This window comes from Pogonomyrmex barbatus, unplaced genomic scaffold (assembly GCF_055798465.1).
Source record: "Pogonomyrmex barbatus isolate J1 unplaced genomic scaffold, ASM5579846v1 scaffold13, whole genome shotgun sequence".
Lineage (NCBI taxonomy): Eukaryota > Metazoa > Arthropoda > Insecta > Hymenoptera > Formicidae > Pogonomyrmex > Pogonomyrmex barbatus.
The window spans coordinates 3,275,205-3,294,081 of NW_028297109.1; the positions used below are offsets into that span (position 1 = coordinate 3,275,205).

The window sequence follows — 18,877 nt, forward strand, 5'->3', positions numbered from 1 at the left end:
TTTTAAGTATTCTAAGTATTAATTTTTACTTAAAAAAAATAAAATTAAATTAAATATCACAAATATTGATTTGCTTAAAAATACTCTTTAATTCTTTGCGATTTTACATCAAAATTTCCGCCTGATATATTGATATCTATATGTATTAAAAAATTATTTACACTCATTTTCAAATTTATTAATTTCATTTATGTTTAATTACCTGCGATTAAATGAGTATGAAAGTCAACTTTCTCATCGCCAAAATTGACAATGATGTCCGTCGCCCGATTTAATCAGGGACCACTGCGTAAACACTCAGTTAAGGCAAGTCAAGTGCAACGCGACGCGACGAGACGAGACGAAGAGCTCTTAACATGAACGACGCCCTCGGCTAGCGCGTGTCCCCCTATTAGAATCTAATACGGCAAAGTGAACGCGGGGCATTTGCGAGTTAAAGACCGTGGCGCCCCTGTTTCGTAAACGGACTCTCTTTCTCTCATATCGGAGCATGTATCATGAGAAGAATGAGATAGAGGGTGGCTTCGAGGGCGATGAAGAACGCGAGAGCGACCGACAGGGTAAGGGAAGAGAATAGCGAATGAGTGAGCGAGAAAGAGAAGGCCATACAGAGAGAAGGAGGAAGCGAGCCGGACAGGATTGTGTGTAGCGATGGCATCGACCGTGAATCAGGGGGATTAGATACTTTCTTGTACAGATGATGCCGGGGGTGTGGTAGTCGCGATTCATTCTGTCCGCGACGGAAAGTCAGCGACGTGGCTGCTCTCTGTAACCTCTCTCTTTATTGGGGCGATTGCAGTGGAAGGGAGTGTTTGGACAGACTATAATTTTGCTGAGTTGCTTCGTCCCTTATCTCTATAGTGCGGTCTAATAGTTGTCTGAATTGCGCGGATGAACTTCTTACTCACATGAATTGCGGATTCGAATTTAAAGATGATCATTTAAAAAAAGAGTTAATCCAAAAAAATTTTCTTTTAAAATAGCACTCTGTTTGTTACTCATTCTGTTTTGTTACTCATTTTTGTACACATCTTGGATATATCTGTGAATGATTTAAATAAATTTAAATAAATCATGTAAAAAATATAAGTAAAATAAATCTTAATAGTTTCTTTAAATATAAAAGTAAATACGAGTATTACATCGATATTCCAAACTTTCATTAAAAGAAGATAGAATTTAATAATTATTAAAACGAAAATATTAGAAATAACGACGCGCTTGATAGTTGTTAGAAAATCATCAAAGCAACCGTACACGTATTAATCCTATCAGTGGAGAACATTCATAACCTTTACCACACAATCAACCTACTCACCCTACCACATCACCGACTTTCTCCTCTTGTTACTTTTAAGCAAAATATCCTACACCGTTTCGAGTTAATTGAAAACAGCGGCATCCCCCAACACGTTAAACACGATATCATGACTACACGTCGCAAACGGGCTCGGGCCCTTTACTACGAGAGAAGGGAAAGGGGCGCTGCGCCTTCTCCAAAGGGCAAACGCTGGATGGGGTCACCAGCACACGCGGAATTGTAACGGTGTTACAACGTGCGTTGCGTATCCCTATTCACGCTGTATGATGGTGGTGCTGATGCTGATGGCAAAGTGGTTCCCCGTCCAGGCAGAATGTGTGGCGGCTACCGGAGGGGGACCGGCGAGGCTCGGGGGTCGGCGGGCCGAGTTGTTTACGGCGGAGTAATCTGCTCGTCGACGGATACCAATATCGATGACGTCAATTAGTACGAGGCGGAAGGGCTCTCTCTCTCTCTCTCTCTCTCTCTCTCTCTCTCTCTCTCTCTCTCTCTCTCTTTCTCCCCGCTTCTCCGCCTCTGCCATGTATCATCATGGCGGTGTATGTACGCGGTGCGGCGCGGCGTGGCGTGATAAATCACGGCAGCAGGCGGCGTACCCTTCATTCACCTCCCACTACCACCATCAGTCTGCCGTATCGCACTGCACCACACCGCACCGCACCACACCACACCACACCACACCACTCCACTCCACTCCACGCCACTCCACTCCACTTCGTGTACCCTCGAAATTGGCCCACATGTACTTGACTCCATAATACCCGCGATTCCACCGGCTCGACTTGCCTCGGCTCGATTCTCTTTTCCTTCTCTTTCCCTTTCTCGATAAAACTGACTTTATTTTTTCGGCCAAACCTGCCAGCTACCTTCCCGGCCCGCTGTTGCTTAGATCCTCTTTCTCCGTTCGTCTCGTGTGTCCCGCCACACAGTTAATCCATCCATCTTTCTCTCGCGCCTGCCCTTTTCCTTCCGCTCGACCCCGCCAGCGGAACGATCCTCGTCGAGATCGCCGGCACGGAATTATGTCGGGGTGTATACACGGGCGCCCGAGACGCCATTATGTTTTATGGGCCGCGTAATTGTATGGGCCGACCTCGGGAAATTATTAGGAACCTTTTTCCGGGGGACCAATATTTCGATATCGGCACAAGGAAAGTGATGCTTTGCTCGCATGTAGCGCGAGAAGCTCGATTATCGCGGTGGCGAGAGACGGCGCGTCGATGATGTTTGATAAACCGAATGCACGTCGCTTTTGCGCCACGACGATGCACGCGATAATTGCTTTCCGATGGTGCCATTTCCCTCGCATCCGATAAACGCCTCCCGCTAGCTATTTTCGAAATGCACACACTTCATGGACAATCTGTACTTCAAACGCGAGGCATATTTGTTATTTTTTTTCAAGAAGATAAGGTCATTGCCAATGGCAATTAATATCCTTGACATGATATAAAAGTACAAAATACTAAAAATGTAAGCTAATATACACATTTTTTTTTTTAATTAATTTATAATAGGATAGGAAAGAATATGAAAAAGAAAAGGAAAGTCCATCTGCCGATTCTGGTGATTATAATATCCAGTTCAATAAAAACATACAAAAAGATAAAATAAAATTATGATATTAATTCATATTTCGATTTCGACGCTTTTTAATTATTGTCGCATAATTTATACCTAATAGGAGTAATTAATAATACTTTACAATATAATTAAAAACATCATATAAATATAGATATTCATATTCTTCTCCTCACAATTGTATGTATTTTATGCCATTTAGCGCAAACGTACAATTTATTTTTATGTACTTCAATTTAGACTTAATAAATAAAAAATTATTATGAGAAGATGATTACGGAAGGCTTATTTGCCATACCACGAGGATCGTTTAGATGCAATCAGTTTAACGGGTGTTCATCATCGAGTCAGTCGACCGTTCGTGTCGAGACGTCTAAAGATATTCTGCATAATGCGTTTCTTGTCTAAATTAGCGGCACTCTGTGCGTCGACATATACCGTTCCTTCGCATAACACTTCGCGTAACACGTGTCACGCACATCGTACGTTTCCGGAAATTCGCATTAGAATTGCATTCTCGCGTTTACAAAAAGTTAATTTTCACTAATCAGTAAGTAACTACTGTTTCGGAAAACTTCTTGATAACGATATCTTGTTTCATAAATGATTTCTATCAAGAGGCGAATAAAAAACATTTTATAATATATTCGTTAATGAAATTTCTCAAGTCCGCAGAAAATTCTCCAATGAAATTTTTATCAATGTATCAGTGTCATCTGACGCAAATGTTAATATTCATTCGTTATATTGTTTTTTTTTTACGATGGCAGTGCCGATGACGGATTATTAGATTTTCTCTCAAACTGCAATTCGATCGATCTCCCTACTGCAGATGATTGTGAGATCATTTTTAAAAAGATTTTCACGAAGATCGAACAAGCTTTTATGATATCGGAGGACAGACAATAACATAAATTTTCGATCGCACTCACGTCGCCAACGCGGCTCGGCGGAACACTGGGTATTTTCAGTCGAGAGAAGATTTTCAAAGGAGTGAATCATAGCGACCATTTCCGGTAAAAAATGAATACTGTATCACTCTCGCAGTCGTGAAACAGCAAAACTTTACAAATGAGACAAGCAAAGAATTATATGGAATAATCGTGAAAAAGTTCTGAAATTATAAATCCATGTACAACGTTGCAAATAAACGATTTTTCCCCGTTGAAAAACGCTCAGCAAAATACTTGTTTTAGCACATCTCTTCAGCATTTGAAGCAAGAGGGAATCCTCCTCCAAATGCCGGAACGTCGCGTGGAAATTAAATAGGGTAGTATTTTAATAAACGCGGGAGCATCTCGGGTGGAGACGGGGGGTAACGTAAAGGAGAAACAGTTCTTTTCTATTAAGGAGACAGAGCGAGCGAGGGAGTACATCTCGGAGAATTAAGAACAGCTGCTCTAACGGGAAAATGCTCTCGCACACGTAGAGTTTCGTGGAGAGACTATACTTGAAAGTCGACTAAGTATCGATACGGGTGATCGTAAATTAAATGCGCGTGCTTGAACTTCGAATGTTCGCAGTGTAAAATTAACGCGCGTGTGGGAGGAAAATGCGCGGGAAGCAAAATGCGGCCTGCGACATATTCATAGTTACGAATGCATTAATAATTTCGACGATGTTTGTTTGACATTTTCAACGCGCTGCGTTATATCTGATAACTCACTTCATAATGGCGTATATCGAGATCGAATCGCCAAGTTTTCCGAGTTTTCCGAAAATTCCCCGGTATCCCGCCGGGAAAAGGAGAGAGAGAGAGCCGTAAAAGTACGGCGAGATCGCGACGGTCGTCGCGAAATTTGATTCCGAAATAAAAATAGAATATTGGGGATAACGCGAATCGGTGAAGCCATTTGATCTCCGCGCGGGGCCAAATGGGCGGTCGGAGAGGTGTCGCGGGGGAGGAACGAGGAGGGGGGGAGGAAGGGAGGAAACATATCGATATGGGGAAGCGCTACGGCAACGGAATACAGAGGAGCGCATTATCGCCGGCAAGCCAACTACCCTCCGTCGTCCGACCCTCTCCACCCCCGTCCACCAGCCCTCCCTCCTCTTCCCTCTTTCGGCCATGTCCGCGAAGAGATCGCGTTACTTATTACTCGAAGAAACGTTCTGTTTCAAGTACTTTGTAATATTGCGAGTCTTATGATTACTCCGAATCGATTGACGACGAAAAATTGCGACTGCGTTCATGACTCGCGACACCTTGCACGATTCGAATCGTTTAATAAAAGAATTTTGATTCTATGTAATCATATATATGAACAATTTTTAAAATTTATTCCGAATAAAGAAAATCTGAGAAATAATATTATAATAAAATATTAATCTTAATGCTCATTAAAAAAATGCTCACAAAAAGCATTTATACATTCAAAATTTTAAATAAGTCATTAGTTTTAGAGTGAAATAAAAACTCTTTAATAGAGACTAAAATTTTCTATTCATTTCAAAACTAAAAGTCTTACACGATTTCCATAAAAATAAAATTAAATCAAAACGAATTTACTATTTACATGTTTTTTTTTTGCACTACCTCTTTACAAATTAAAATTTTGATTTGACTGACAGGTTCAATTATCTATGTCAATCGTAAACAATCCCGTCATCGTTTCGCTTAACGTTCGCTTAATTATATTCACTCTACACTTTTGACAAGTCGACAGAAAAGCGTGATCGCTATCATCGACCTGTCTTACGACAAAGCTAATGTAACATGTGACACAAATATCGAGCCTGCGGCGGTTAACACTCTCGGTTTGATGGCATTTAGGAGGCTCTCGTTACTCCACCCCGGTCGGTGGGTTACAAATAGGCTGTCGCGTCACGCCATATGGCGTAAATGCAAATTTTATACTAAAAGAAGCCCGGGCAGTCAATGCGTTAAAGGGCATCGGTCGAGGCTCAATAGTTTTGTTTGCATCACACGGATATGTCTCTCGCTATACTATCGTACCACATGCATCAACATGACAAAAGGCAAAAGCCAGGTTTTTCCATCGCCTCGCAAAAAAGTGGGTATTAAAACCAATCCATTCTCCGTTATCTTACGATGTATTTAGTCAATTTCGAACAAAACCGATCAATACTGTCGCATCATAAAACCTGAATCCTAATAATAAAAATGTTTCATTGAGGACGATTTTGAGAGTGTAATACAATTTCCTTCGAATTGAACCAAGCAATCAAGTTTATGAAAATTTTAAAATCATACAGTCAATTTATATTACTTATACGTAATTTATTTCTTCGCAATAATGGAACTACAAACAAAGGTGTCCAGTTGAAAACGTTAATTTTCATTATTGAAAAATTCGAAATATTCTTTGTGTATATACAATGATTATTAAAATCCAAAGTTCATAAGACGCATCGCAAAATCTCCGCACGGAAGACAAGACGAAAGGAGTTCGAAGGATAAAATTCTACTAAACGCGCCGGGGCTGCACGTAATGCTTAACGACGCGTGCGGAGTCATGTGTGACATTTACTCGAAGGTTTTCCGCATCATTGGTCGGATCGCTTATTATTCAAAGGGTACGCTTTCATCGGATCGCCAATAAATTTTTAAGCCCCCGTGCACCTTTTTTACGCGCCAGACGCGGATATGGATTTTGGAAAAAGTTACGGGAGTTACGTTCCCTCGTCGACGCGACGACGACATTCGTAGATCTCGCGTATCTCGATGGATGACCGGATCGATTGCGGATTAATCGTACGTGCTATTTGAAAACAACGAACGAGTTCTTGGGGACGAAATATTCAATTAATATGCAAATATCAATTTCTATAACACACACATTGTTCCCATCTATATTATCTTTTTAAATGCATGAAAGAGTTCGTAATATTTGCCATATATTTCTTGTAAATTCTAAATAGCAAAATAAAGACAAATTTTATATTTGTGTTTTAATATTTTGTGAAGAAAATTAAGATGATTTGCGATAGAAATAATTTCGGTTTATTTATTTTTAATTTAACAAGCGCGATTGTGAGAAACATAAAAGAGTTGTTACAGAGACTATAAATAAAAGTAAAAAAGATTGGAAGCTACTTGGCAAAAATATTGAGAACGCGTATTTTGTATGCGATACATGTGTTAGTAATAACAAGAAAAGCGTGCCAAGCCATTGAAAATAATGCATTCCAAATGCGGCAGAAGCGAAAAAGACGATTCTCTCTTTCTCTCTTCCTTTGGTATTTAATTAGAGAATATATTTCTTTTACGTGCGCGTCGTTCCGCTCGTTGTTCTCTTAATACGCGACGTAATTCAATCGTACAGAACGGAAGTACCACCGTATTTCTGGCACCGCTTTCGATTAATTGACTTTTTGGCAATCAGCTTTACCGAGAGTCCTCGAGAACGCTAAGCGCTCCATTTCGGCGCGATTCGTTCTCTGTGAATGAGAAATCATCGAATCGTCATTTATTAACGGTGTCGTTTTATCTCCGAAAGTCTATTCAATCATAATTTGTTACTTTAATAACGACTTGATATAATTTCAGTTCATAATGCAGATGTAAATTCTTTTATCTTTTTATCATTTTTTTTAACAGTCTCAATAATAGTTTAATATAATCTGACATCATGAATTAGTTAAAAATATTTTACTTTCAGAATGTTTTTTTTTGTTGTAATCAAAATTTACTTTTAATATAAATTTAGTATATATTTTAATACAGAGGGTTTTGTAAATTATAGCAAAAAATATACACCGTGTGATCTTTCTTTTTCGCGGAAAGCGGAAGGAAAAACTGATTAGGACTATCAGAGTTGCGCCAATGGCATCTCGGAATATACGCGGCTTTAGACGAAAGAGAGAGAGAGAGAGAGAGAGAGAGAGAGAGAGAGAAAAGGAGAGCAATCTGTAACTGCAATCCGCAGTTTCCTTTCCTTTCCACGCATTTACATCGAAATCCGTTTCTATACATACACAGTTCCTCTATCTCTCTCCTTCTCCCTTTCTCTCGTAATCTCTGTGCCACCGTCTAACTCACGCCTCTCTCGCTTTTCCCCCAATGGAATATCCCATCTTGTCAGTTCTTTTTCTCTCTTTCTCTTTTCTTTTCATTTCTCCGATTTCAACCTACACCTACGTTTTCCGTTAATTCACACTCCTTGGTTCTTCCCCGACTGTTTTGTCTACTTTTATATGTCTGTCTTTGACGTTCTCTTTCCCTCGTTTTATTCTTCCGATGTCTGTATCTATCGACTTTCCCTATTGCCTTTTTAGTATCGCTATACAGCTATATCTTGGAATCAATCGTCATATAAAAATGTTTCTCTGAAACTGAATATTCCTCATCTCTCTGTGAAGAAATTTTTGATATAAAATACCTTTTGATAAAACTATCTAATAAAATAATTCTACAGAAAATTGTTGCAACAACCTTCGGTTGGCAGCAGTCAGGAATAAAAATTATAAAGAATGTTTGATGCTTGAAAATTCGCAAACTTTTGTTTTGTATTAGCAAAAAAAACAGAATAAAAATAAAAATTATTTTAATTAGTTAATTAAAATATAGTAAAAATATAAGATATACTAAAATATAATAAAATACATAATATATAAATATATAATAAAATATAATAAAATATAAAAAAAAATTTTTTTACAACTCCACTATGCACGTTTAAACAGTTTAATTAAGAATAATTTATACATTCGGCTGTCACAACATTTATAGACAATTTAAATTCTCAATGATCTTATCACAGTTTTGACTTAGGCGTGAAGTTACTCGCGCGAATTTTGCCACCCTTCCGAGGACGAGAACTGAGTCACACGGCTGTAATCTTTCGCATAATAAATTGTCCCGGCGGCGATATCAACGGCGAGATCAGATGCTATCGGTATTATCTGTTACGGACGAGGGGAGGGAAGGGGTAGGTGGACGACCGCGGAAATCAGTGCTGCTCTCTGCGGGCCCGCCCTAAGGGCTTTACGCGAGTTACAAATGCGGTTTTGTATCTAGCTCTCTCGACGGGACAAAGTAATGGGCTTAGATAATCCTGATTTAATAAATCGAACAGTTGTGAGACGAGACGCGCAACGTCGGCGACGAGGGGTAAGGAACAACCGCCCCCGTTTCGCAACGTGCGTGACTAATGCGTTCAAAAACAAGATGGATGGATCCCGGGTAGGACTTTCTTTGCATTTACATTTTCGCACTGTATCAGTCGCGACGATTTAAAGAATAAACGATCGGGAAGGCTTTGCGGTTGCACCCCCAAATCGGTTTTTCATCGTTTCATCGAGAAGGATCGAATTGCGATTGCTGAATTACTCCATCTTTGCGTTCCCCATTTTTCGAAATTAGACTATCCACAGAAATTTTATATCTCTGTTATGTAATGACCTATAACGCAATTTATTCATAAAACGTTATAAAAATAAAAACAAACTGGTTAAATTTTTCAATCGTTACGAATATTGAATAATTTTTCTAAAACATACATTTAGCCGATAATAAAAGAAAGAATGTTCTTATCTCGAAAAAGAAAGGTGATAAATCTTTACCTGACAAAATGCAACATCCGCGTTCCTGGAAAAATAAAACGTCGCATTTAAATTTATTAAGGGCTTAACTAAGTGCTTTATCGTCTTTAAAGTTTGTTTTAGCAAAGTAAACAGGGTCGGTACTAATAGAGAGAAACTAGGTCGGCTCGCACGATTCCGAGGGGGGAGTTCGGTAAACTTAGCATCAATTTTGATTGTCCTCAGTTCCTCCGATCCATTGAACGATATCTCTGAAATAGCGAATCCTCGCGAATGGAAGGAGCTTGTTTAACACGATTGCGAAATCATATCGCATATAGACAAAACCATGCATGCACTTTCCATAGAATAGTTGTATAATGAGTTATATAATACTTGGTAACGCAATAAATTCTATCATTATTTGACAAATTGAATAGTAATATTAAAAAACATTCCAAAAACATTCTTGTTTCCTCACTAATAATAATTGGAATATTTAACAAAAATGAATACGTCACGTAAAATGTATTCTCCAAAAAAGAAAAAGAAACTGGTAAAAATTCTTTTAAAAGAGTTCTGGGGAAGACTTATTATAATCCAGAAAAGTGTTTTTTTTTTAATTACAAGATTAAGCGATTTAAATGAATATTTTTTTAAAAATTACAATTAAAGTGACTTAATTAAGCGACTTTACGATAGTCTGAATGCACTATGCTTAATTTTGTTCTTTTATGCCTTATTTTCTTTCACTCTTCTCCTTTCACCCTTTCTTTCTCTTTCTCTCTCTCTCTCTCTCTCTCTCTCTCTCTCTCTCTCTCTCTCTCTTTCTTTCTATGAAGACCAACATGAAATACAAATTGGATTTTCGTTGCCGAGCCGAACTGCTTTTTTACGTCCGGCATTTGGCTGCAGTCAATCCCTGCAGATTGTCCATTCGCCTGCCTCTCCGTTATCTTAATTCCTCGAGTATTTTAATTTTCATCCGAACAACCATTAACTTTTACGGCCGGCCGTTTACTTTTTAATTCGTTTACCGCTTCGCGCCCGCGCTCGCTCGCCGGGACGCTTATATCTTTAATTTAAGCTCTCGACTTGGCGGCCATTGAACAAGCCTGCGGATTGGGGTTGGATACGGAAGAGCGGCGGTAGCGGCAACGAGGGTGGTTGGAGGAGGGAGGACTAGGACGAGGAGGAAGAGGAGGAGTTTAGCGGGGGCCACACGCAGGCATGGATCGGGGGTGGTTTGTGGGTGCAATCGCGCTACGGTGAAGCTCCCCCGTGCTCCCCTGACACCCGTTACGTTAATTAAATACATTGTTGCGGGGACACAGACTCCTACTGTGTATCTCGAGCTTTATAGGTGCAGAGGGGCACCTTAAGTTAGCGCCGTTTCCGACTCCCTCCGGTCCCCGCGGGAGGCCAGTCGCCGATGAATTTTCTCCGGGACCTTTGCCCGTTAATTCAAATGTTATAGACGCCCACTAGAGTCGAGGCCGGCGTATTAATCGAGAGAGGTCGAATGGACTCCACGGGGTGGGTGATGTTAAAGATGTCGAGAGTCGGCTCTTTCAATAATTCGCCGGTCAATTCGCATCGAAAGGTTACCTCGTAATAAGGACTTTTATTTCGAGAGTTAATTCGTTCTTCGAAAATGGGATTAACATACCTGAAAATGTGCAACTTGTATTCGTTTATAACTTGCTTGAACATGTAAGAGAAAAAAATTATTTAAAAGAAACTATGATCATCAAATTGAACGTTGGAAACTTTTTAGAATGAATTCGATTACTATGACAAAATAATTGCCAAGAAAGTTAATGTGAAAACTTCCGATGCATCTTGCTGTATATTATTGTAGCAATTGTGTTACGTATTACACACGGTTTCAAAAATATCATTGTGGACAAATCTTTTTACCTTATTTTACATTTATCGCTTTATAACTAAAACTGCAACATGAATATTCAATGAGCATTTTAAAATTATAATTTTCGAAGAACGATGAAATTGGAGATCGGACTTGGGCTTAACGAATGCATCGGAGATTTAAAATCACGATTTAATCATGGACCTGTTAACATAAGTGTCTGTTTTCGGATTTTCAGGTATGGTTCCAGAATCGGCGGACGAAGTGGCGGAAGAAGCACGCGGCGGAGATGGCGACGGCGAAGCGGCGGCAGGAGGAGGTCGAGGGCGTCGTCGCCGAGGGTGAGGACGGTTGCAGCGATGCGGAAGCTGACGGTGGTAGCGGCGGTGGCGGCGGCGGCGGCGGCGGCGGCGGCGGTGGTGGTGGTGGTGGCGGTGGCGGCGGCGGCGGTGGTGAGACTGCTGCGAAGAGGCTGCGAAGGGAGCTCGAGCAGCAGTACAGGCATTGAGAACCGCCGGGGACGGCGGGGGTTGCCCGGGGACACGCGGGGGCACGAAAAAAGGAAAAAGAGGGACGTGGAGGAGAAGGATAAGGCGTGGCCCGGGGGCGGCGCGTTCCGGAGGGTTCCTCGCGGCTTGTTCGGAGAACAACGCGCGTGTCGACTCGGAAATGATCGTGGAACGACTGAACGGCAGCGGCGGTGGCGGAAAGAGAAAGAAAGAGAAAGGGAGAAAAAGAGACGTACGTACATGGGGTGTGTGTGTGTGTGTGTGTGTGTGTGTGTGTGTGTGTGTGTGTGTGTGTGTGTGTGTGTGTGTGTGTGTGTGTGTGTGTGTGTGTGTGTGTGTGTGTGTGTGCCGCGTGTCTTTCTTCGTGATTTAGCCGGACGCTTAACGCGGCGTCGCGAGTGACGACGTACGGGATGTCCGGGAAGTCGCGCGTCTTCTCCGTATCGCGGAAAGTACGAGGGGAGTACGGTTTTAGAATTTTAATAGAGAGCAGATTGAGAAATTTTGAGGCTTTCATGGAGTCGGTTCTCTTGTTGAGTTATCAGCGAAACATTGTAATATCCACGAAAAAAAAGTAAAGACTTTCGAATTAACTCCGAGTGGACTTTTGCCTGAACGAAATTTCGATGAGAAATTTAATTGTCATTACCTAGTCTTTCATAAGAAGAACGTGATTTTTCAGAATTGTTGGGGAATTCTCAATCGAGAGAAAGCACGCGCGGTTTGCAGGACATCTGATATATCCAACATTCGCATTTCGCAAGATGAGATACAGAAGTGCTTCGCGACAATGTCGAGTTGTTTGCAGATCATGTCAGTATAATCGAAGACGATTGGCTTCTCAAAACGAGCCAATATTTACAGTGATTGTCATCAATTTTGACTGATGCTTCTAACAATCTTTTTGATTTGCTCTGAGACAAATTGCGAAATATTAATTTTGTCGATGGCGGAATCGTTGATGCTTGAGAATCAACAATAGTTGGAGTAAGTATTAATTAAACGACAAATCACTTAAATTGGAATTGAGTATTGTACGATGTAAAGTGAAATTTTCATTTTTCTCCTATTAATTTAAAAATTATCATAAATATGATATGAATGATAGTAATTAATAAAAAAATATCTGTGAGAATAGACTGAATAAAAATTTCGATGAATCTGCCATTCGACAAAATACATACCATGGATTGACGACCATAGAAATTCCAACTATATACATTCCATTGTCAAATTGATCCATATGATAACTTGAATCGACGAAGATTATCGATTCCTCGGTGATCTCGAAATCAAATTGCTCAAATTGAGTGAAGCATGGATCAAATGTATTTTGAAATTTCAATTAACTATGAGTAATCACGGTACAAATATATCATCATAAAAACTGGACTTGCTTTTATACAATTGCAATGATGCTCCACAATTATTTTATTTAACAAATAAAATATTATCTTATCTAACAAATAAAATATTATCTTTGTTAACAAATAAGTACAAATTTAACATGCAATAAAACACTTTTGACGCAATCAGAAACAGCCGTTAAGTAAATATATTGTATCAAATATCGACATTTTTAGGTTCCAAAAAAATGTATATTTTTTCAGAAATCGTCGTAGCGTGTAATCATTGTCAAAGCATATTAACATTTAAATACCCGGTATGCCAATGTCGATAAACGCCCAAGAAGAAAACTCACATATGCCGACCTTAAGCTCGACAGCGTCGCGACGCGAAAGCTCCGATTGCCAATTACATATGGCGATGTTGCGCATCGCGTGTTTTGGCAGGAAAATTTAGCGACGTCCAAATATCGTCAACCGCCTTCTGAATCGCGACGTGTTACCGTCCCCAAAATCTCTCGATCGCGTGTGCATATTTAGTCTGTAGCTGCGAGAGCGTACGGAGGAATCGATAGGAAGGGTTTGCCGAGCTGCTTATGCGATGGCAGATTAGTCGCTGGGGGCTTTGTTATCCATCCGACAAACAACGCACGGCAAATATGGCAAACAACGCACGCGACGTAACGTCAGCCCCGTCAAGAAGGTGTTAATGGATAACCATAAATCCAGAGCCCGGCAATCCGCGCGTCGTTCTAAACTAGTCGACCCGTCACCGGGAAGAGGCGCGATCTCCTCCCGATTGAATAAAATAATTATACGTAAATACGCCGGACCGAAAAAGTCCCGAAAAGTCCCGAAAAAAATCACTCGCTATGGCGCAGATTGACCGATTGTTTCATCGAAAAGCATTTTGCTTAATATAAATTCACAGATGTGACAAAGACAAATTGCTTTACAGGATATATACAGCTGTTTTATCCGGCCTCTCGCGCTTAATGAAATTATTTATTTATGAAACGTAAAAGATATCCTTCTAATTTTACTTTTAATCGTGCGTTGAATGATATCGAGACTATAATTCAAATAATATGAAATGACAACTTAATCAACTGCATCGAACTAGTGATCTTGCTATCGATAAGTAAAGATCGCATGTGAATCGCTTTCGTCAGAAAAGTATTTCCAGAAATGAATTCAATTAATTTTAATTTAATTCCCGGAGAATTAAAGTAACCGAAGCTATTTTTCTTTCTCGAAAAATTGAAGATTGTTAGAAAATTAGTTCTTTTATTTTTGTACAATTTTATTCGTCACATACGGATATTTATTTATTATCTAAATAGCCGCGCAGGATACGTAGTTTATTTTTTTCGTTCTAGGTTTGTTCTAATTAATTGCGGTAAAATCGTCTACCGTAAAAGGAAACAAAGTGTATCCAAGAGATAAATTACATACAAATATCGAGCATGTTTGAACAAACTTTGCGCATCGACGAATCGCGCAGAATGGTCTTTGTATATTATGTAGATATACGATAAACGTGAATGTGATATCTAACGTATTTAATACGGCGTTCGGATAAGGCGCGTAAGTGAAGTAGATATCGTCTATTGTAGATTAAAAAACAAAATGCAGAGAATTAGGATATATATATATATATATATATATATATATAATATATATATATATTATATATATATTTTATATATATATATATATATATACACACACATAACACACAACACATATACACATACATACACAAATTATATAAATCGCACGTGGCGTGCGTCTAAACTCATAACTCTGGCTCTGTTTTTTTCAGCTGCACTTCCTTACATTTTCCGCACTTAAAATGAGACAGGTGTATATTCGGACTTTGCGGGGCAAGACGAGGGAGGAGGACGGGGGTAAAGGAAAGAGAGGAAGGAAATAAAGTAATGGGAGAGTGCAACTAAAAAGAACGAACCCTTTGTATTCTTGCCGCAGGTTAACGCTAAATATAATTACCTGATCTCGAGCTCTCATCCAAAATAACCACATAAAAGAAACGTTTTAATAGAATATTGTTTTAACAGAATATATTGAGCTTTGATTTATTTATATAGCGCGTATCATAAAAATTTTATAATTTGATAATTCTAAAGTTCTCATATTGTGTGAATAAATATGGAAATATAATCATTTCGATCGAATGTGTTCATCAAAATATAATTTTTATTATAATATCTTTTTAACAATTATTAAATATTTCTCGAAGCCTGTTTATCTTTGACGTTTCTTCTCAGAAAAAAATTTAAAGACATGGATGTATGATTAACGTCGAACTATCTTTTAGTCTAACATGCGGTAGGAATACAAGCCGTAGAACTTGTTTAGCGTTAATCGCTGTATTCAGGAAAATTCGGCAGCGGATGGGGCCCTGAATACACAAAGAGTTGTGAGAGATTCGAAGAACATTTTCAGACGTGGGAAAAGGAAAGAAGAAGAGTGCTTCGCTACTTCGCGCGCTGCGACAAATCGAGCGATCATTTCCTTTAAAAAGCGCACCCTAAGTCTCTTGTAACGTCTATCGAGTATTCGACAACACACACATTGCTGTACAGTAAATCTAGGTAAATTGTTAATGGACGAGGTAGAGACAATCTGTATAAAATACTGTATAAATTATACATACGTGTTATCTATCGCTTGTGTATTATATCTCCAATTTAATAAATGGAACACGTATTATGGTATAATTGTAGAATTATATTGATACCTCGTAATGCGTTTACTTCATTCGCTCTATCCCATCCCCTCTTCAATTATTGCACGTGTCATTTTATTCGCTCCATGCGTTGCAATCAAAACACATTTTGATTTTTTTCAAATCTCATCGAAATTCTTATTTTAACTTTAATCTGAAAAAATTAATTTTCCGATAAACGTTTCATTCCAAATAATAAAAAAATTATATAAATTTTGAACTAGAAAATTAAAGAAATTAAAGCATTTTATTAGAGTAATAATTTTTCATAACAAATGATGGCAATAAAATATCTATAATTAAAGCAGTAATGTATTTTTTTTTATTTCAAATCTATTCAATCAAGATGATAGTTAAGATTTTTTTCTTTTTAAGTAAATATCAATGGAGAACATCAAGTATCCATTTGAATTAATATTAAGCAGGAATAATAAAATAGAATGATATTGATAAAATGCAGGAGGCACAAAATGTATGAATCACCAATGATGATCAAGTTACTCTTCCAATTAATCTTCCATCAATGAGAAAAAGAAATTGTTTTATAATATTATTACGCATGAGATATGTTTTATATTTTAATTTTAATATCCAGCCTCTCTTTCTTTGTTATTCCTCGCAGATGCGATGTACTGTTAATTGGTACCTCCGTATCCCGATTAAATTACACCGCAATCTGCGTAACTCGTGCTATATGAAGCCACATATCCGTGTCTGGCGAAATTATTTGCAACTTAGTCCCAACGATTGCCGTAGTCCGCGAACGCGCCGGGAGGAAGAGCATTAGTGTGCAATTAATCGGCCATGTCGAGGGGAGGATGAGGGGGAGAAAGGCACAAAAACTATGAATGGAAGAAGCGATTTCCTGGAACGAATTTCTAGAAGGAAATTTCAGAACGTTCGCTTCTTGCGGGCGAAAAGTAAATTATCTTCGTCGCCTCAATCTCACCAGAAAAACGAAATCAACGCACCTCTTTAAATAATCGGCCATTTTGGAGCATGATGGTATCGCGTATTACTTTTTGAAATATACAATACAAAAGTTGATATACTCACATGCGAATTATTTCTCTCATGCGCATTGTTGCATATAGAATTATTTTGATAAGCGCGAGAAATTTTCTCTCTTGAAGTATTATATTATTATAATTATTTTTTCACCCGCGAGGCACGAAGCACACCAGATTCTGCAAAATTGGAGTATCTTGCGTTAATTAATTTTACATAAATATTTGTGTAACTAGAAACTAATTCTGCTACTTTTACGAATTGCAAATTACATCGCGATTAAAATACTCACCGGTTTGCGAAACAATATTCATGAAAACAAGATGGCTCGATCCTTTGAAATGATGATTCTGTCCGAGCTTTCAACGGTCCGACATGGCGAAGCAATCTCGCTGCATTAAAGATGATATCTATGTTGTCTCGCAGCATCATTGGATGTTTACCCGCGAAAACGCGGCTAAATCGCAATCAACATTAACGCATTAACGCGCACAACGGGAATTACACACGATAAAATGCAACAATCGCGCGAATCAGACTCCCTTCGATCCGCCGGACCTCGATCCAAAATGTCCGATGAAAATTACTACGAGCGACATCTATGTGCAATAGAACGAACTTCGAGTTTGATTAAAACCAATCGTAACTACTTGACTTCACCTAGTAGAATAGGTCGATTATTTTTGCTTTCTTTCCTTATCGCGGATTTACATTCGTGAAATATTTTAATTGCGTTATTAAATATCAATTTTTATTATACAATTATTTTATAATTGATTTCGCTTCTGCAAATTAATGTAAATTTAATAAAAAAAATCAAATTAATTAAATTAAAAGAATTTAATACTTCTAAATTCGATATCAAAAGTATGCAAAATGACATCAATATATTAAAGATGCACAAGAAAGGTTAAAAAAATGCTATTAAATTTTGGAATTGTAGCTCTGTGACGTTTATTTGCACAAAATTAAAAATTTAATATCTCAAGATAAATTTTCATATTTTAACATAATAAAGCAGAGAAAAGTGAAACAGAAATAAAAAAATTGTTCTTCTAAATACCCAAAAAGAATGTAGAAGAAAAATTTCTCACGTTCTTCATGTTTCCTCCGAAATAAATGACATACAAAAATGCTGATAGAATTGTTTAAGAAGAGCGTGGCGAATAAATTCTTCTTCATTAAAAGGGATGAATATCAAGGGCGCGGCATTTATTCGCAGGGTCTCTCGCGTCATCTTTGATTCCTCGACGGAGAAATCAACTCCCGTAGCAGCGAGATGATTTTTTTTTTTTTTCATAACGAGAGTCGGAGAAATACACGAAAGAAACACTCGTAAACAGACGGGGTGACACGCGCAGCCCGCTCACCCTCGCAGCCCCGACGTATCGATTTCGGATAAGCATGGTGATTAATGTTAACGAGAGTTTTTGCGACTCGTAAAGTGTGTCGGCACACGTAAACGCGCGATCCTTACGTCGCTCCCTAGCGGGAGGGAGGGAAGGGGAAGGGAAAGCTCGTCTGCGTCCGCCCCTTACGACGGGGTGCCCCGCGTATCGGCGCTGTAAATTTATCGCGGCGTTAAGCCGTTAATATTCGCCCGCCTTCGGCGACCGGGCCTTAAATCAATGGGAAATATTCCTAATTGGAATATGGAAAAAGTTGGGTCGAGAGCGCGCGGTGACGACGACGACAACATGGGGGTGCGGGCAAGGTGCCCCTGAGAGTTGTGCATTAAAGGATAGAAGAATATAAATTGTCTCGAGGAGCGCGCCCGAGAACAGAACGCGCCGAGAAAAATGGCGAGAAGTTTCCGATTAAGGCGAGGACGTGTATTGAACTACAGATTGCGCCGGAGATTATTAACGACGCGCGAAAGTTCGGCAGTTTCGCGAGGGGGCCGATGCTAATTGCGACGACCGCGGCTGTTCTGGCGCGAGTAAACGAGTGCGATTTGCGAATTGCGGCGTGAATGGGCTAACTTTGCCGAAAACACGTCGATCGTAGCAG

At 39.2% G+C, this 18,877-nt stretch overlaps 1 protein-coding gene across 1 annotated transcript in view; it reads left to right on the forward strand.

The window, feature by feature from the left end:
- Positions 1-15,851, forward strand: part of HGTX (HGTX homeodomain transcription factor) — a 37,963-nt gene extending 22,112 nt beyond the window's left edge. Inside the window, exon 4 of the mRNA XM_089072118.1 lies at positions 11,494-15,851. Coding sequence (XP_088928244.1) covers positions 11,494-11,763 — 270 coding nt within the window. The 3' untranslated portion in view covers positions 11,764-15,851. The remainder of the gene's footprint in view (positions 1-11,493) is intronic.
- The last annotated feature ends 3,026 nt before the right edge of the window (positions 15,852-18,877 follow it).